A 20,809-nucleotide genomic window follows, 5' to 3' on the forward strand; every position below is an offset into this window, starting at 1 on the left:
CCTATACTCATCCAGCATAGTTTAAGGATGTAAATAAAAATTGCAATTCATAGAGAGAGGGATTCAAAGGATCTTAAGCGGCCCAACCTTGATGGAGTATGCATATAAATCTTCTGTTACCCCAATCCAAAGTAGTGTGCAATTAGTCCATCCTCTGTCTTTGTGTCTTATTCACTCTTGTGCACTCTCATTCTCTCCCTTACCTCAATCTTGAAAAACTTGGAATCACATGGATTTTCTTTATTTGTGTTATTGTTCACGTTGAATCTTAATAAGAGGATATCCTTGCGGCTTAGATCCAATAGTGTGATTTACAGGTGTATTTTTTGCCATTTGTAGTCATTATAAGATAAGGAAGCGTAGAAATTTACTCATCCATTTGCCACTCGAAGGTCTAGGAGGATGTATTAATACGTTTTGCAATAGATTTTTTAGTAGCCTATCAAGTTCAGTAGATGCCATCTAGGCAAAGCTCAATGAGCTCTATTTTTTATTTTCTTTGTTTGTATTTTTCCTTCTTTAATATAATTTGATTTTTTTCTGTCATTCCTTCTTCACTTTTATTTTTTGGGGGCGTTGCATTAAAATGGAAAGTGCCAACCGCACCCCCATACAGGGTGACCAAGATAAAGCCCTGAGCTACTTGAACTCAAGACCGGCACATACCGAGTCCGGTTTTTTTTGTTTTTTTTTGGGTGTGTTGTCTTGAAATTGGAAGACCCCATACGAGGTGACCAAGATAGAATCCAGAGCCATACAGAGTCACATTGGCCAACATACACAGTCTTTTTTTTTTTGTTTGCATTGTACTAATATTGAAAGTGCTAACAACGCCCTCATACGGGACCGACACATACACACGCACACGTTGTAGCTGGTTGGTCTAAACGATGTAACATCCACAGTCATGTTGGCTAATTGTTCTTTGGAGTAATGTCTAAGGGGCCTCCTCTAATCACGGATTAAGCAAAGTATCATGTAACGAACTTATAAGTACTTCAGTTTTGTGAATGAGCTCGCCAAGGTTTGAGCTTTTTTGGTCGTAGATCGATCCATCTTCCTCCAATTCTAGCTTGCTGTCGCCGGAAGATTTCCTCCTCCCTTGCCAGCATCACAATGGGAGAGGAGAAGCGCCATGAGATGATGGAGACCTTGTTTGGAGCAGAGTCTGAAGACTCGGAAGATGAAGAGCCCGAAGCTTTGGATCGTCCGGCCACCATTTACTCCGTAAGTTTACAGAATGCTTCACTATCCATAATCGTTTTGTGGAAGAATTGTTCTGTGTATGCCTTAACCTAAGCGTTTGAGACATCGGCCTCTAGAGGGGAATGATATGCAGCTCCGCGACAAAGCTGTATCCTGCTTACGTTTTGACTTCTGTGAAAAAATAATTAATCCCTCCCTAAAATTGGATGGCTCATTCTGCAGGGCGATGTGCTTTTTCAACCATATCTTCTCAATGTGAAAATTTGCTGATGGTCTTCATTGACATCTACCAGTATTTTGGTCATATTCTTAGAACGAGAAGTTTATGTTCGCTTCTTTTCCCCCCTGCAGGAAGATGAGGCAGAAGGTGGAGGCCAAGTTGAGGCAGAGAGCGAAGGCGAAAGAGTGGGAAGTGAGCTTGAAAAGGAGGAAAGTGAAGCAGAAAGAGTAGAGAGTGAAGCTGAAAGAGAAGAAAGCGACTCGGATCGTAGCTACGGCGAAAATAATAATGCAGAACAGGCAAACAGGTTTATGGCTAGTGAAAGGACGAGGGTGAGGCGGCAAGTTAGTGCCAGTGACTCTGAAGAATCCCATGAAGGTGATCAAGCAGAGCAGAAAGAGAGGTTTATGCCGAATGAAAGAACTAGGGCAAGGCGGCAAGTCAGTGCTAGTGGCTCTGAACAATCCCATGAAGGTCGCGGCTTAGACGAAGAAGAAGATGAGGTTGAACAAGTCCGCGAGCCAAGGTAATCTTATGTACTTGTCTCTATGATAAGAGAGAAGTCTGCGTCAGTCGAATAATATTGGCATGGTAATAGAGAACCAAGGTGGAACACGTTGATGCATGGCTGAGTGTTAATCTCTCATTGATTGGCGCTTGGAAAGAAATGATGATTGCTATGTACTGACAGCTTTTGAACTTTCAAAGTCGACTGAAGCCAATTGGTGTAAGCCTTTCTGGGGTTTGGTTACTTCAGTTAAGCTTAAAAAGTGCATGTGCCAATTAGATATGTAATGAATGCGTGAGCACATATATATAAGGGTTCCGGAGCTGTCTATTTGATGTTCTACTCTTTGTTGTGACTCTTCCACTCTTCCATTCCCTGACAAAAAAAACCAGAAACTTATGTGGGCACATTAATAAGTTCCTGATTTAGCTGCCTGTGTCTTGATGGTAGCTTGAAAGTGCCTGGATGTGAGTACAAACTGTCCGTAGGTGCATTCAAATTTGAAATCTCAGAGGCAAAGTGATGCGATGGAAAAATTTTTCGCAACTTCTAACTGATGCATATGTGAAGGGACACTAGCGTCAATTTATCTGCCGGAGCCATGCTAGAAGTGTCACCAAGATAAGAATATTGTATTATTCTTCATAAAGGCACCTAAAGAAGCCAGCCAACACCTTCCATCTGTTTCACTCAATATGAATAACAGGGCTAGTATAGTGGCCATAGAAAGCAAAGTAGCAATAGAGAGACTGAGTAGATGAAAGTTGCTCCTAAATTTCATAGTAGTTATATCAGCTCCTTGTGTGCATTTAGAAAGAGTTGTGCCCTACAATAGAGTACTAAAGAAAGAGTTGTGCCCTACAATAGAGTACTAAAGCCAATATGGCCCTACAATAGAGTACTAAAGAAAGGAAACCTTTAATGCCCATTCACACTACTTTCTAAAATGGTCCTAATAGTCTCTTTAATGATACAAAGAGTAGTTAAGGTAGTAGTAAAGAAAGCAATCTTTGATGTCCACGAACAATTCTTATAATAGGTTAAGGTTAACAAACTAGCACAATACTCACTAGCCCCTTGGTTTTTGTTGTTGTGCATTCATTGGTGACAAGATTTTACGTTATGGTGTATCAGAGGAATTTTTTGAGATATTTTGAAGTTTTGGTCTGCATTTAGTGATTGGTTTTTGAATATCATCAAATGGATTCTGTTTAGACATTCCTTTGGTTTAATTTTGCTTAGTGGTTCTCATTTTTCCATCATGGTTTTCTACACAGTGATCAGGGCGATGATGAAAGGGCCTCGGGTAGAGTTGCAGAGATGCGTGATGTTTTTGGTGATTCTGATGACGAGGAACAAGAACCAGAGGATCAACAGCACAGTCCTCAAGTGCACACAGAGGTAAGGAAAATTATGTCAAGTCACATACCCTTTATACTACGTAGTATTATGTTTAATATATAATAAAAAATCATGTTTTGACATATCTATAGGTAAGTCCCTCTGATGATGAAGGGAGTGTGCAAAAAGGTATTCGACCAGAAGATATAGTGCCCGATGAAGATCAACGCGAAGAACCCTATGAATCTGATGAAGATCAACCGGCTGAGCGTAGGGTGCGGGAGAAACCAGTGGGTCCTCCTCTAGACATTGACATCCCCTATTGCTCTCCTCCTGGGCATCCAGACAAGGTAAGTTTTGTGAAGCCTGTCATTGATTTAACAATCACATACAGGCTGAGTTTGTTCTTTTAATTGCTACTTTTTTCTTTTTATGGAGGGGCAGGGCTTTCCAATTTTCTGGACACATCTGATTCCTTCTCAATAGTGACTTTGGGAAGTTCTTCACTTCTCTCTGTTGTGCTTTGATCATTTTGATTGGAACCCTTTTGCAAGATGCTTAGTGGAACCATGTTTTCTTCAGTGTAAGTGTGGTGTGGGACCTGTGTTCTGAGCATAGCAAGCAGCTTGACGGTGCTGGAACTTCTAGCAGTCATAGTCTTATAGCTGTGACAGTAAGAGTTAGTTGAGATGGGTGGGTGTGTATCAAACTTCTGATTTGGGAAGCCCTCAAGGTGCCGTGCTAGTCAGTCAACCCATGGTGGCTGTAGTGGCAGAAGGTCCTGGCTCATTTGATCTCCAATTGTGATCCAAAGAGATGTTTGTGATTGGAAGAGAAACTTTTCATGTGATTTTATGCTGTGCTACATAGTTCAGGTACCATATCATTCGCTCAAGAAGCCATTGCTGCCTGAATTGCTTGCCTAATGTCTGCTTCTCAAGCTCGTGAATGGAGGCAATCTGTAGGGCCCTTTTGCCTTGATAGGAGTTGGTTGATGATACGTTTGAAATATTTTTAAGTCTTGATGATTCTTTGTAATTTCGTTGCCTTGGCTGTCTTGAAAACATTTTGTGATGTTTCCATAGTCCATTGTGTTTACCTGAGTTCAGTTTTTTTGTTGTTTTGACATGTAGGCGCAATTACGTGAAACTTATTTCATATATCTAGAACTAACAACTCAGCTTGTTTAAGACCCTTATATCCTTTGGTGTGTGGCTTGTTAACATGCCAATAGATGGTAATAATTGGAGAATGTGGTGTGCACGAAGCAAGGTTATGCCTCCCGTTTAAGGTTTGCCAGGCAAGCTGCGACATAGCTTTCTAAGACAGGGCGTGCCATTAGGGGTCTGTGTCTCCTCTCCAACACCTTGCTGGGAAAGCAAATGTCAGGTTTAGGATGAGAGAAGAGAGCAGAAGGGATGCTGCATGAAATTCAAAGGGGAACCAAGCCTTTGTGACGTATTTTCATTGTAGGACCTTGTAGGAATGTGATACCTGAAGGCATGTACAGAGAGAGTCTTGAGAGCGAAATTGGCCATTTCTTTATTATGCACTAGCTCTTTTATTAGGATTTCCAGAGGAGGTGCCAAGCATAACTTCTTAGGCGCTCTCCAGAAACAACAAAAGAAAAGAAAGGAATTTTATTAAAAGCCTTGGAAAGACTGAAAGAACCTGACACAACGAGCTGAAGGGGTGACGAGTGGGCATCAATACCCATGACCACAACAAGAAAGAGCTACATATCCTTTACTTTGTATCAGGCTGCTAGGGTTTGCTACATTGTGCTACCCTTATTTTTGAAATGTACGAGAGCCAATAGACTCAGATCTTGTGGGTTTTTCTATGAAAATTCCCTTATGATCCTTCTTACAACTTTTACTTAATAGGGGTGACATGGAAAACCCTATCTCAACCTATCTTTATGAAAGGGTTTCTTCAAAGAAGTCTCATTGAAACAAGCCATCCAAGGTAGTTTCGCCAACGAAACCTTTTTGAAGTAGGTCTCCCAAGGTTGTTTAGATAGCACTTTAAAAGTGAAATAACTCTCACATTGAATGTCCAAATATAGTCATTTAACCACTCAAATCGTCCAAAAAATGCCATTTGAGCATATATAGGGGGTTATACTTTACAAAATCTTGCATATACTATCTTAAATCTTGCATATATTATATGAGAGTAGACACATAAGCCCAACGGTTAATACTTGTTTAGAGTAATTTTAACGTTTTAGAACATATCCATAAATGTCTTCTTATTTATGCTATAAAAACACTAGAAAGCTCTTGTCGTATTGACATAAATGTGTTTAATAAGTAATTAATATTATTACATAATTTAAGATTGATTGTGAGGGATGTTTCTTAAAGAAATTATTTTTCAACACTCTTTTTAGGTAATAAAATGGGTACAAAGGATGTCTATGAGCAAGAATATTTATGTTATGTGAAAGTGAATGAGTGACTATTCTATATATATTTATGATAAAGCAATCTAGTTCTTGTGAAAATAAAAGCGTAAAAACCATGTTTCCTAAAGAAATACAATTTTTTAAATCTCTTGAAAAACATGCTCGGATAAAACTATTCATAGGTTTCTGCTCATACAAATGACGCACCCAGCAATCTGAAGAAGCTGGCAAGGTATGCGAAGCAACTATAATGCTATCGTAAATCTATGGAAACTTGCTGTACAGCTTTGTGGAAGGACGCTAGTTAGATTTGAAGCTCTGCAGTGAACTATGATGTGCTGCAAAGGTGGAGATGCCAAGAAAATATACGTACTAGATGCTCCACATACGCAGATATGCCTATTTGTTGCCGATGCACATCTTTTTTGTTTGGAGAGACCCAGGTCTTTGTAAGACAAAACCCTGAAGTCTTGAATCTCATAGGCGATAGTGCTTCCATGTTTTGGTTTGTGGCAAGTGTGTAATGGAGAAACCCCTCATCATCTTCATTTGACAAGTGTGACATTGTAGATTACACACATCATCAGTGGACTCCTAAAGCTCTAGCAGTTTTGCTGACATTTATGTCTTCAATCTATCCACTGTCGGCATCATGAGAGCTGATCTTGTAAGGAAGAACTCATGGGCTGACCTTGGCAACTTCAACTGTGTAAGTGTGTCAAACTTTGCATGTCCATTCATCAATCCTATGCTAATTGTCCACCAGTACTTCTTATCCATCTATACCCATCTCCTTGAACGTGAGTGCTCTGCTGCACTGCACCGTTATGACACTCTTAGCAAAGCCTCTGAAGCTCCGTGGAAGCACCATTTCTGTTGGCCATAATCAGCGCCTTCTTTCAGCCTAACTACCAGACATTGCCTTCAGAGTGTCGCATGTCCCCTAATTGCAGGTGTTACCAGCCATATTTGCCCCCTTTTGTGGGCTTCAGCAGCTCGTGCATTGCTGTCCGCTTCCATGGCATTCCTACCTTCTCTTGTGCACTCATTTTTGCAAAAAAAGGACAAAAAGGAGATCCCTGCCTAACTTTTGGGCCCTCCGATTCTTTTCCCTTGCCCAACACCCCCATTTGCTGTCCCCTTCCATGGCATTCCTACCTTCTCTTGTGCACTCGTTTTGGCAAAGAAAGGACACAAAAGGAAATCCCTGCGTAACTTTTGGGCCCTTCAATTCTTTGCCCTCGCCCAACACCCCCCCTAATCCCTGCCTAATATCGGCCCCTTCTTGGAGATATTTCCAAACTACCACTGAAAAATTGGAAGTTTTTTCCATTTTTATCTAGAGCCGCACCAGCGTCACCTGGACTGATATGACAATAAATAATATACTGTTTGGATAGCACTCCTTCTATTTTCAAGTCAAAAGACCAGCCCTCATCTTACTTTTTGGCTAGCTTTTGAACATTGGAGACGTCCTTTGAGTAGCTAAATTTCATGGCTAGTGAAAAACTTTAATTTTTTTAGGAAAGGCTTATAACAAAGTTGTTCAACAAGCAAGTTGAAGGTGCGGTTTTTTTTTTTCCTACTAGAAACTCATTTTGTACCTTTGTGTTTCAAAACCCTTTTAACCAAATGTAGCTCCCAAGTCAGACACTACTCAAGGATAAGTGGCTTCACAAATGGCTTGCATTTGCTCTCAATTATGCATCTACTTTTGTTGATCAAAGAGGCCATCTATGCATATATTTTGTGTGTAAGAGTGTAAGTGTTTGTCCGTGTGAAGATTTCTTTTGTGCATGTGTGTGTGTGTGTGTTTGTGTGTGTGTGTGTGTGTGAGAGAGAGAGAGAGAGAGAGAGAAGGGGTAGGGAGCTAAGCTGAAGAGATTGAGAGATCATATGGGCTGGACTGAGAGAAAGGGGCCAAGAGACTTTCAGTGGGCTGAAGGAATTACTACAAGCAGAAGATATATCGATTGAGAAGAAGGAAGCAAAGAGAGAGAGAGAGAGAGAGAGAGAGAGAGAGAGAGAGAGTCATATTTGTTGACTTTTGTAGATGCACATCGTGAGGGTCTCCAACATTATGGGTATAGAATCAAAACCATTTGATCCCAAGACTTATATCGAAGAGGAAAGCTTTGTGATGGATGAATCCGGTCAAAAACGACTTAGACTTGAAGACAACGTTGCACGGTGGCGGTTAGCACGGAATAGGGATGGAACTCTATCAGTAAGTGCTTACTTGCAGATTATTTTCAAACGTGAAAGTTTAACCTCCTTGATTAACATCAGGTTGAGCTTGTTAGTCCGTGATGTTGTGCATTGTGGCCCCATGTGATTGGTTAAGCCATTAGTATGGAACTAATTTTGAGGATGATGTTCAGCTTGGTGTATTATAAGTTACTAGTTGCTGTTTTTTACATGGTTAAAGATATCTGACGTGAAGGAGAATTGCCTTTTGTATGGGTTCGGATCATCTGTGACCGTTTTGTCATTTTTTGTTGTTGCGTGAGGCTTATTCATATGTATACATTATAAAGTATAGCTTTATGAGTAACACATTATTTTATGGAAAGGTAAGATTTTGATCCTACCTTAATACCAATGAAGTTTTATATTCACCAACACTGAAGGGATGTTTGTTTTGTTTCCACACTTTTTTTCCATTGTTCAACACATGTGCTTTGTAAAGTGTTTGTTCTAAAATGATTGATATGTGACAATCCAGTCTGGCTTTCTCTGTACAGTTTGTTTTTAGGATTTATTATACTTTTGGGGGATTTCCTGAAAGTTTTTGTATGAGCATCTTCTCATAGGCAAATTGGAAACCATTGATTGTGAATCCTATAGCAGCAAACATGTGATGAAGAGCGATTGTGATGGCTAGGAAATAACAAAATCAAAATTTGACTCGTTAAGGTCTTAACAGTAAAGAGGTAAGAGCAATGCCAACTTTAAGGTAACATAGTTCACTTCAAGAACGTATGTACTTCTTATGAGGATATACCCGCCTATTTTGTTTGAATTTGGATATTTAGATATCAGCCACTTGTTGATTGCAAAATATGAGATCCATTGCCTGATGTAACCTTTTTCCTAATAAAATTAAATTGCACTTCAATGTGCTTGTTCTTCTACTAGAGGTTGTCCAGACTCTCATTGTAGGAAGTTCATTGGTGGTGAAGTAGGTCCATTTGGCGACGGCTTGGTACATTGCCTCATGGAGGTGCTTTCATGGGGGGTGCATGGGGCAGCTGAGGAGCTTGGTGCACAATTTTCTTGTGGGCAGGCTTGGATGGCACACGGAATACCTGGGCTATGGCAACCTGGAAGACAACGATTCTATCCCAAGGAGAGGGAGGCTTAGACCGATGGATCTTCACTCTCACAGGGAAGGGATCGCTGCTGATCTGGAGCTTGATGAGAGTGTGGCGGCATCTCTCAGACAGCCTCGTGTGAGCCACCCTCAAGGCAGAGGCGAGTTCAAGCGATAGCCCTTGATCTAGCCCTGGGATACTTGGGCAGCACACACATAAAGGTGTTGGAAGGGATATAGAATTACAGTCCAGGAAATGTTTTGCAAGTTTTGATGCGGCTTGAGCTCCTATTTTGGAGGCGCATGCAGGATTGCATGTATTCTTCAAGAGGATGAACCTAAACTGGATATGTAGACCCATACGACGAAGACATTTGCGATAGCATAATGCATGTGCTCTAAATGCTGACCCAGATCTACCAACCTATATACTACAACATACACACCTCACTAAGGTTGTTTAAAGAATGGGCCCACACCATAGCTTTGCTCAGGTTTGGGATAGAGATGTTGCAGCAGTTTTTTTAAAGTATGTGTGCTGAACATGGTACCTTTAAAAGGCTGTGAAGGACATGATGATTGTGCTGGTATTAAGGGCTATATTCAAGCATCTCAAGGTATTTGGCAGCAGAGCTTATGTACATGTGCCAAATTGACAAGGAGGACATTAGATGCAAAATCCATCAAATGCATCTTTGTTGCTGTGCAGAACAACAAACTGTTTAGTGCTAGCCTTTGTCACAGCTGAATCTGCCCTTCACCTCTGGAGTGTTGAATGTGAAGATCTTTGCATAAATGGATGCTCAAGTATGTGTCAGTGTGTGGATGTTTATACTGTGGTCTACGCCCACTGTTGGGCACTGATGCCATTGGTAGCGATGTCATAGTTGATGGGATATCTCAAATGCCTCAGGCACACCTTGGTTTCTATGTGTGAGTGCTAGAGGCACAGTTAGGTGCCCACAAGCACAGTTAGGTGGTGGAAAGCCACATAGGATGATTGAGAGAATCTAGGAGCACATTGAGGAGATGATTGTGGAGCTCTGGAGTCATCAGTGATGTCAGTGAGCATGTATGGGGTGCCTACATAAGGACCTCACTCTTCTTCATTCGACAATGCAAGTATTCTGAGTTTGTGTCCACTCTACTCTTTCTTTTCAGTTTACCAACATGGTATCAGAGCCATTTGATCCCCCTTGATCCATTTCTGCCACATCATCATCTTCTTCTCCATCTTTTTCTTCACCATCTCTTCCTCTTCTTCCCAAATTTTGCTTAAGCCTGTTCTCCTCCGGTTCTCAACCATTTTCCACGCCTTTCCTGTTGGAGATCCACCTTGAAGGGGCGAACCCCTGGCTGAAAGGAATTGACAAAACTCGTGCTCGTTTCGTCACCGTTACATGCAGTTCGTCGACCTTTGCTCTTGCGTTTTCTCTCAGCATACTCCATACTTCTCTAATTCCTTTCAGGGGGAGGTAGTCCATACCTAGAGCTATCTTGTGCTGAAATCTGAGCAGCAATGGCTGCATATTCAAGGTAAAAACAGAGAAAAACCAGTCGTTTTCTAAGACGCTCCAGCCAGCAAAGTCGCGCGAAATCTCCTCACACCTCTGCACCAGAAGTTCATCTTTATGTGAGCTTTCTTTTGTTTCAGAAAGCTCCTTTTCCTTTACTCTGAAGAGTAAGCTACAAGCCCTCCAAGTTCAGTCTTTTGGTTTTGACAGTTTTGACAAGTTTTTTGAAGATGATGCTACATAAGATGCTATTCTAGCATTTCTGGTTTTTTGAAACTTTCAATAACATCAGTACAAGTGTGGCTTCAGTTTTGCTTTGAATTGCTATACCTGGTTTTGATTGGAAAGTATTCATTTTAGCCACCTCTATGAAGCATGTAAGAAAAAGCATCATTGATTGAATATTGCTCACTAGTCTTTGCTACATCAAGTGCTTATATTTGGAAGCCTTTCAGTTGTTTTTTGCCTTGTAAGAGAGAAAGACACTGCCCAATATCTGGGTTAGACCCTCTCATAGCTACCCTATTGAATCTAGAAAAGTTTAATGGAAAGGGCTTCCACACATGGCAGATGAAGGTGAAATTTGCATTGATGAGGGAAAACCTCTGGGGACTTGTCAAACCGACTTCAACCGCTTCTTCTACAGCCTCCAATGCTGGAGAATCCTCAACTCCGACACGCCCGGCAAGGGATCCCGCTAGAGAGGAGAAAGCATATGGTATCATTGCTCTTGCTTTAGGAGATGATTATATTCATCACATCTCTGACTTAGAGTCTCCTTTAGAAGCTTGGCAGAAGCTTGACATGATTTTTGGTGCTAGCTCTCACATCTCTAAATTATCACTTAAAATCTCTTTCTTTGAATTAAAGATGGTTAGTGGCACTACTTTGGCAGCTCATGTCAACTACATGCGGAGTCTTATGACTCAACTAGCTTCTATCAACTCTCCTATTACTCCAGATGATGCTATGGCAGTGTTACTTAAGAGTATGCCTGAAGATTATGATCACATAGTTACCACTTTGAAAAATCTTCCTAATCCTAATCTTGAAGGTATTATCTCTGCTCTCCAAGAAAAAGAAAGGCATATGGAGCTCAGGAAAGGCAATGACACTGTTTATGCTGTAAAAATCCAAAAGGGCAAGTTTACCCCTTGCAATCACTGTGGAAAGACAAATCACCTTTCAAAGGACTGCTTCAAAATCAATCCATGCAAACACTGTGGCAAAAACAACCATCATGAGAAGTTTTGCAGAGCCAAAGCAAAGACAGAAAATGCAAATGTACTTTCAGTTGATGAGCCTCCACAAGATGAGGCATCCTTTGAAGATTATGCATTTTAAATCATCTCTGTGTATGCTCTAGATCTCTCTTTTTATGTCAAGGTACTCAGCCTGGATAGTCCTCCAAAATGAATGAAATAAACTATTGTGTTTTGTGTGCTTTGTAAACACCTCTGGTCACCTTATGATGTAGGCCATGTGTATGTTTTACTCCATGGTACCTCCTGCAGACATTGTGTGCATGTACATGCAGGGGAGATAACCATTGGAAAGTTTTTTGTATCCCTTTTGTTTATCTTACACCCATGGGAACCCTTGCTAGCATGAGAACCTAGCCATAGATTTATCCTTAACCACCATGAGATGGCATGAGAAACTATGAGACTAGATGTATCCTTGACATAGCTTGAGGCATTCCCTTGAGGGGGGGTTTGATGGGATATCTCAAGGTGTATGCCTCAGGCACACCTTGGTTTCTATGTGTGAGTGCTAGAGGCACAGTTAGGTGCCCACAAGCACAGTTAGGTGGTGGAAAGCCACATAGGATGATTGAGAGAATCTAGGAGCAGATTGAGGAGATGATTGTGGAGCTCTGAAGTCATCAGTGATGTTAGTGAGCATGTATGGGGTGCTTACATAAGGACCTCACTCTTCTTCATTCCACAATGTAAGTATTCTGAGTTTGTGTCCACTCTACTCTTTCTTTTCAGTTTACCAACAATAGTAGCTAGTCCCTGCAAGTTTATGGTTTTCAACCTTGTGACTTTCATGAGATGAAGTTGCATTTTTGTGCTGTGTTTTCAGAGGTGTGTTTTCAGAGGATGAGTTTGGGCGTGTTCCTGGATTCATTTAGATATATTTTGGGCATGTTCCTGTTTCATTTATTGCTGCTTTATTAGCAGAGATGCACATTTCACTTGTGAAGTTTTTGCCATGTTGTGGCTTCAATGCTCAACAACCCTCAAAGGTGGAATCGACTGCAATCGAGACAAAGATATTGGTGTTGATCTCGTATGTGGTGTGTGTACTCACAGTTTACACTGCATGTATTTGTATGAGCATCACAAAAAAGACAAATGTTTATGGTATTTGATGTTGCAAGGTCCTTGTGTCCTAGCACTGTCACATTCAAGTTTCATCGGTGAAGGCTTAAATTTGTATTTTCTTTTTGTAGAGTACAGTATGTCCCTGACATGGTGTCCTGCAATTTTGCAGTATGAGAGCAACGCTAGGTTTGTGAGGTGGTCAGATGGAAGTATGCAGCTTCTCATTGGAAATGAAGTTTTGGATCTTTCTGTTCAAAAAGCACAGCAAGATCAGGCTCACCTGTTTATTAATCACGGCAAGGTATTGACCCGATGTGCACCATTTTGCTGTTAATTTTTTTGTATATGCTCACATGCTACCTATACTATGGCACAATGGACAAGGTAAAAGTTCATGTAATGTATGAAGGGCTGAGCAAGTAGTACACATTCATCTCTGTGTGTGTGTGTCATGTGCATATAATACGATTAAATGGAAGGAAAGATTTAGTAATGTCTGCTAACGAAGAACCAATTGTAGTGCTAAATAAGCTAAGCAAAGTGGAGAAGATGATACTACCTCCTCAAGAAATAAGATTGTAGATATTGAAAATGCAGGATCCATCTGCTGGTGGCTCTGAATGGATCAAATTTGTTCTGACTGAGAAAGAGATGGCTCACAAAAGTACAATTCAGGATCACCAAATCAAAGGCTGAGGGACATTGAATGAATCTAGTGCATGAAACAAAATTCATATACAAACTGGAACTGGAATCCCTGGAATTTTGAGACATGCAAAAATACTTTAGAATAAAGTCTTGAAATTTGCTATGCGTCAAGTCTTTCAGAGCTGAAGGGCTTCTCGCTAAGGGCAATGGCCAAGCCCAAGGATGCCAAAAATCCATTGTATAATAGATTAAAATACAAAAATAAAGAATTGTTAAAGGGACCCCATCTCTCATGAAGTCCTGGCACAATTCCCAAGATTAATATTATACTACAATCTTCAGCCACATGAGAAGTTTTCAGAAATCTTTGGAATGAGCTTGAACTGTTGCATGCAAATAAAGCTGAGTAATGCATTACCTCCTGAATATAATTGCCCCAAAATGTTCCACTGTTTTAGTCAAACCTATAAATCTAATGCTATAGTTCTCCATCCTTGAGAGTTCTAGCAGGCAATCGTTAATTAAGAGATCACGATTTTCATGTACCTACATTTTGTGTATCACCATCAAGAGTGTGGTTTTGCCACTGCATAAATCTTGGACATGTCATGTCCAATCATGATGGTCCTGTAGTTTTTCAGACTTGTGGGTTCCCCTGCCTTGTGAATTGGAGTAATGGTGTTAATGGTCTAGGTGTGGGGGAAACCGGTGCAAACTGCCTCATTGAATAGCTTTGTGAAGATTGGGGTTAGTGAACTTATACCATTTGCTATGTACTCCGTACAAAGCCCCTTTTTCCTGTGGCTACTGTTGTGTAGCTTGAGGGTAGTGTGTTTGATATCACCGTTGGTAGATAGACAGATAGATAGATAGAGAAAAGAAAGAAAGAAAGAAAGTCATATTAACATCCTCGGGAAGCCTTACGGGCCTATGGGACAAAGTGCAAAATGTCAAAATGACTTACAACATCTGGATAAACCAGAGAGTCGAGCAATGCACACGGCCCGGCATCTCAGCTCGAAATTATTATAGCATAACTACATTCCAATACTACTCTGAAATCGGTCTGAATAACATCAGTTAAGACTGAGAGTCTTTGGGTCTAAAGTCTCCAATGAGTGCATCCATCTCGATAAACTGCCCATTTGCCCTCTTTGTGTGCTTCCTTCACTTTGGTGAGTTCATTGTTGGTCTGTTTGAGAATCTTGATTCTTGAAATCTTTTCTTTGAAGCCTTTTTTTATGCATCTCTTGGGATCCTGGGTCTTGCCCGCCTGCCTCTCTCTACATCTAGGTTATGGGAGCTGTTCCTCATTTTACATATGAAATGCCTTTGACATTGACATATCTTCCTCGATGTATTTTTGCATTTCATATCTGTCCATCTTATTAATTTCCTGTTTGTAGAATTGCATTTTTGCCTCCGGGTCTTGCCATAGTTTCTGTAGCATTAAATTCCTGATTTCCCCATATCTTGCGGAATATCAGCAACATTTATACCCAATAACTCCATCCATTTCCACCCCTCTGTGCCATGAAATGGTCTTTGTGGCTTCCATAACTTTGTGCAGTGTTCTGCTTGCATCCATCTTCTCAAGCTTGTTGAGGTAGACCATTTATTGGCATAATGCTTCCCCTAAGAGAGGTATCATACCAGTCTCAGCCATTAAGATGGGGTAGGGTGGCTGGACCTTGGTCCTAGTTCTCCTATGGGAAAGCGTTTATGAATGTTTCTATTCTTCTTCAATGAGTTCTGGGGAGCCCGGGCGCCCAAACTGGGCATCTATAGAGGACCACTATTTGTATAAGCATGGTGTATAGGAGCTCGGTCATTTCCTAGTTCCATAGCGTCCTAAGCCCCCCCTTCTAATGTCTGTTTATATTGAGTGTCGATTACCATTAGTTTGGTCTTGGCTATTTCACTTGCATGCTTGAGTGTCTGCAAAATTCGCCATGTGCATCCACGTGTGCTTGCATGTCCCTCTTGTGTTTTGCGAAGAAGACTATGCCATCTACGTAAATGAGTAATAGCAGGGCATGTCCTGCAATGTGGACTCCCTCTCTGCCGTGTACTCTCATCCAATCTTCCAGTGCATCAATGAAAAGACCTAAGAGAGTCAGTGAGTGGGGACAACCTTGCTTGACCCCTATGTCACTATTTACACGGACCTTTTTCGTGGAGCATGACCCATCTACTAGTGGTTGCACTAACTCAGCCAGCACCCTCTTGTATAGTCAAGCTGTGGCCTCTCTGAGTTCTTGGGGACTTGGATCTTTTCTAGGCTCTCCCATAACTTTTTACAAGGAACTGTGTCAAAATCTGCCTTGAAGTCTACACAGCTCCCCTCTTATTCTTGGCTTTCTCTGTTGCCGCTCTTATAGCGACTAAATGTTCCACTGTTGAGTGTTTGGGGCAGAATTCTTCTGGGATGGTGCCCTAATGCCTTGTGTCTGTGCCCATATACTGATTTTTTGGTCAATGATGGTGCCGCACAGCTTGGTTATTAGGTTGCTTACCACCATTGTTATGTAGTTTTTGGCCACCTTGCTGTCCCTCCCTCGTGAATCGGTACAATCCTGTTGAGCTGCAATTTTGAGGGGAATTCCTCCTCTAAAGCTTTAATCATGAGCTTGGTGGGTATGTGTGGGTGTGTGGATTTGTATGTGTGAGAGCATACTTTTATACTATGGTCTACACCCACTGTTGGGCGCTGATGACATCAGTGGGGATGTCATAGTAGCTAGTCCCTGCTATGCGTGATGGAGTTTATGGTTTTCAATCTTATGAGTGACTATCGTGAGATTGAAACTGCACTATGTTGTGTTTTTAGAGGATGAGTTTGGGAATGTTCCTGAATTCATCTAGGTATATACCGCTTGTCTTGTCTTCTTCTCATGTCAACATCTATCCCTTGTGTGTTTGGGGCCTTCTTCCCATTTGCTAGCTTCTTCACACCTCTCTCCTCATCTTCTTCTGTTATGGTGTCATTTGCTGCTTTTCTAGAGAATTCCTGGTTGTCCTCTCTCCCCCATCTCTTTCGTGGAGTCCTTGAAAATTCTATCATGTCTTCCCAAGGTGCTTTCCCTCCTGATGTTTTCTGCCATGTAGCATCTGGGCAAAAAATCTGGGATTCTTTTGGCCCTTGAAATCTTTGAGCTGTTTGCTCTTGTGAAATCTTCTTTTCTTGCTTCTTATGGACCTGTCTGTATTCTTGAGCTTTGCACTATTTCCCAGCTGTGTCTGGTGTTGGCCAAGGATTTTTTGCTGTTTTGCGTTCCTGATTGTACCAGTTACCAAGGCTTGCCTATGCTCCTCCTCTTGCTTTTCGTGGAGCATTTATGGGCTGTTTCCTGCAGTATTGCTGTCATGCATTTATTCATTGCTTGGCATGTAGAAGGCATCTGACAATGTGGTACTGCTGTTTCTAGTTCTTCGCATAAATGTGTGCCTTTTTGTAATCCATTCTCAGCCTTGGGGGTGCACTAGGTTTCTTTTTTAATACAGCAAACCTTGTTCCTTTGGGCCCTAGTGACATTGCTCTGTGGTCGGACTCCAGGGTCTCCTCCTCAATCTTGAGGTATTCCATTGTGTGTCTTGCATTCGGACTTCTTATCATGTAATCAATCACTCTTGACCCTTGGGGGGTTTCACACATATCTACAAGCCAAAGCATCCGTGTAGGGTGAGGAGTTGTGTCCTCATGTGGATGATTTCTCCCATGTCTTTTGATGCCCTTTTCGAGCCCCTCCTTTCCTTATTGTCCTTCCATTTCTTCCATCCTCCATTGCTGTGTGTGAGAAAAAGCAAACAAACATCACCTTTGGGGCAGGTTTGGTGAACAAGCTGTGCCATTTGTTAACCTTTAATAAAGCGTATTTCTTTTAACGCGTCTATCAAAGTGATTGGTTCAATAAATACAAAGAAGGATTCCTTATGTACTGAAAACGCTTCAAAAGCTGCAGTCACAGCTGTCTTTGTTTCATACAGGGAATCTTGCAATCTCAGGGAAGGTTGCTGCAGAAGATGAAGTTCATGCCATCATCATTGGCTTCAAAGTCTCATCGCTTGCTGACTGCTCTTGTTGATTCAAGGAACAAAAAGATCTACAAAGTTAAAAATGTGATCACGAATAAAGACCCAGAACGGGAAAAAGAAGAGACCGAAAAGGTAATTCTATTCGACACACGTTTGTATGTTAAGAATTTCCTACTCAGAGAAAAGCAGAGAGTCCATGTTTTAAATTTCTTTTTGTGATTTTAAGGGTTTTTATTTCCTCTGCAGAAACAAGAGCAAATGATCAGAAGCAAGGAAGATCTGCAGAGAAAGCAAGAGAAGATAAATCGTAAATACCTTCCAGTGCGTGAAAGAGTGGAACCACAACTGTCACCTGGCTATCTCGAGGGAGCATTAGAAGAGGTAATCATTTATAGTCAGTATGTTTACCTGTTTTAAAAAGTATCGTGATGTATGCTTTGTGAGCCATCCTGAGATTTTTTAACTGGCTGCTCTGCATCTTCAAATTTAGGAGGAGGAAGGTGATGAATATAATGAAGACCAAAAGATTGCAGACGCTCGAAGATTTCATGAGCAACTAGAGGCTGAGAGTAAGGCAGAGAAAAAATTAAACAATGCCAAAAGGGTAATGCCCACGAAACTTGTTGTTCTCTTGCAACTGCAACGTTAAGGGTTTAGAATACACGACTTTGATCTTTCTTTTGAATTGGTTTTAGCAGCAGCCTGCTCCACCCTTGGTTAAGCAACCAAAAGATAGGCGTCCCTTACCACCTTCAAGTAGGGAATTAGAAGACAGATTCTCAGAGGAGAGTGAACGTGAGGCATCGGAATATGAAACTGATGGTCAGGAAGATGATACTGGTGCAAATGAGGTGGCTGGAGAAGACGATCAAGATCAGGAACAGGACCAGGAACACGAGCAGGAACACGAACATGAAGAGGCAGAAGATGGTGAAGAAGAAGCAGAAGAAGAAGAGCATGGCGAGGTAAGAAATCTTTTACTGGTATGCTTCTCCGATTTATTGCAAATGAAATCCTCTAGATATAAATGTGAACAAGTTTTGTTATTTTTCATCTGCCGGCCAGACTTGGCTAATTTATCTTGGTTGTTCTTCGTTCTTTTTATCTTTGCTTGAATTTGATAATGCTAGTTACATCCTTGGGACCTTAGGCATGTGTTTGGACAAGCAGTAATTTTTGCTCAAGGGCGTCTCACTATTTTTAGGGATGTAGTTTTTATGCTGCTAAAGCTGTCTCTGCAAGGAATTTGTTGGCATTTTCTCTCTTTGGTCTTTAGTGCGAGACTCCACACCAATGAGTCCATGGCACAAACTAAGGGTGTTGGGTTATGCATGACTGAAGGTGTACTTGGACCTTGACATGTTAAATGCTGGGCACGACATACATGATGATATCTGGATCTTTTGTGAGGCAGTTTCATATACGTCAAGGCTGCACAATATAGTTGATGTTTATCATATATCTAGCTCAGGACTAATCTTTTACTTTCATGGGTACATTGCTTGAATAGGAATTGGAAGATGTAGAAGATGAGATGAACAAGAAAAGGAAGGACAGAGGAGCAGACTTTGAGGATGAAACATCACCGCCTAGAAAGCCTCAGCAACGAAGACGTGTGGTGGTTAGTGACAGTGAAGAAGACGATTAATACTCTATTAAGAACTAAAGCGTGTACCCCTGTGGCATACATCTTGTGCCAATACTTATAATTGGATGGGACTTACCATAATGCAGCCTTGTCTAAGCGCGCACACATTGTCTTACGACCTCAGGTGGTTCATCCTAAATTGTTGTATAACCCCACTAATTCGGGTCTCATCCAATCCTTTATTAAACAGCCTTGTTCTGGTTGAAAAATGGGCTTAAGCAGGTTGTGTCAAAACTTTTGTCACACCTGAAAGGATTCAGTCCAGACACAAAATGTACAAAAGAAAGCATGCCCAACAGAGTGGGGCAAACCCCAATTCGTAATGCGATACCTTCCAAGTGGTTTGTTCTGCACACTCTTCCTTTACTCCCGTATGGAGGTGCACCTTGAATAAAAGACATCGCAATGAGTTTACCTTCAAACATGTTTTCACTTTGATGGCTGTGCATGGCATTCTAGGTGCAAGCACAGTTTTCAGATGTGATCATTGCTGTTTCTTATGTTTCATTCAAGACATGATATTTTTATGATTATGTTTAGGATGTAATTTGTTTCAAAAGATGCATGTGCCCACTAATGCAGAGTTTCAGGTGCACATTCTTGTGGCTTTTGGCAACTGGTATCTCCTGCTTTTTGAATGTGCAGAAGAACAACTTCCTTCAACATTTAGCTTGGCAGGATCTTTGTCAAGTATTTCTAGTGGATGTATGAGCTTCAAGTGCTTCTAATATACCATAAGGCTGTTAGTAGTGAGAATCCCATCATGTGCATTGATAAAGGTAGATAAGTCACGCAGGGAGTGGAAGTAATTCTGAACAAGTATTGAACCGATGCTTTGCACGGGCAAAGATGCATGACCATCCTCAACCACTCCCCATCTGAAGGTGGATCTTTGATTCTTAAATTTTGGCTATGTCTTAACACATGGCTCTAAGACCTTCCATCTCCTCCTTTCATTCCATTAACCTTCCATCTCCTCCTTCCTCCAGAAGGTGACCTTCCATCTCCTCCATTTTATTGACCTTCTATCTCCTCCTTGTCCCTAAAGCTGCCTCTTTGTCTTTCCACCTCCTCCCCAAAGTCTCCCTCTTGTCTTTCCACCTCCTCTCCCCTCCAAGCCTCCATCCAAGAGCTCCTTTGTAACATGTGGCAGGCTCTTCTCCTCCAAGCTGCCACGTGTCCTCTCCCTTTTTTTTTGGGGTGTCCATGGTGGTTAATAGATTAAAGATATGTATGATCGAAGAAATTTGCATTCATGCTCCATACGATGGTAATAATTTAACCTACATTAAAGAATTTGCACAATATCGAGAGTAGGAAGCTAGAATGGATTAAAAAAAGTTATCATCTACATCTTTCAGGCTTATCATACAAAGAGCAATTTTGAAGGTTTGGAGACCGATTTTGCTAAGTTCAACCTTATCCCTTGATTTCACCTTTTCTCTAGTCTTAGCTTAAAAAATATTGACCTCTTTGCTTCTCTACGTGGGCTTGTCACTTCTCTTTTACAATAAATTGATCGTTTTGTCTCCTTGGACCCAAGGTTCCTATCTTCTCCATTTTTTAGCATCTATGTGATTATCCCAAATTAATTCAAAAATACCATTGTTATATTTCCTCCTTGCATGTATAAAAA

General features: G+C 41.2%; 1 protein-coding gene across 1 annotated transcript; it reads left to right on the plus strand.

The window, feature by feature from the left end:
• The first annotated feature begins 985 nt into the window (after nt 1–985).
• On the plus strand, nt 986–19,777 carry VIP4 (leo1-like family protein). Its single transcript, XM_087401620.1, has 11 exons — nt 986–1,227; nt 1,558–1,952; nt 3,212–3,335; nt 3,428–3,625; nt 7,739–7,912; nt 13,012–13,143; nt 17,478–17,657; nt 17,772–17,906; nt 18,016–18,129; nt 18,224–18,490; nt 19,036–19,777. The coding sequence occupies exons 1-11, from the start codon at nt 1,117–1,119 to the stop codon at nt 19,171–19,173; spliced, it is 1,968 nt and encodes a 655-aa protein (XP_087257746.1). The 5' UTR covers nt 986–1,116; the 3' UTR covers nt 19,174–19,777.
• The last annotated feature ends 1,032 nt before the right edge of the window (nt 19,778–20,809 follow it).

Source organism: Dipteris shenzhenensis, chromosome 3 (assembly GCF_047967505.1).
Source record: "Dipteris shenzhenensis isolate YYH24624 ecotype China chromosome 3, Dip_SZ_1.0, whole genome shotgun sequence".
Taxonomy (NCBI): domain Eukaryota; kingdom Viridiplantae; phylum Streptophyta; class Polypodiopsida; order Gleicheniales; family Dipteridaceae; genus Dipteris; species Dipteris shenzhenensis.

Excerpts from the sequence above, each read along its gene's own strand:
- VIP4 (XM_087401620.1), top strand. The coding sequence starts at position 1,117 with ATGGGAGAGGAGAAGCGCCATGAGATGATGGAGACCTTGTTTGGAGCA. Across the intron at positions 7,913-13,011 it reads ATAGGGATGGAACTCTATCA|TATGAGAGCAACGCTAGGTT; the intron begins GTAAGTGCTTAC and ends GCAATTTTGCAG. Across the intron at positions 13,144-17,477 it reads TGTTTATTAATCACGGCAAG|GGAATCTTGCAATCTCAGGG; the intron begins GTATTGACCCGA and ends TGTTTCATACAG.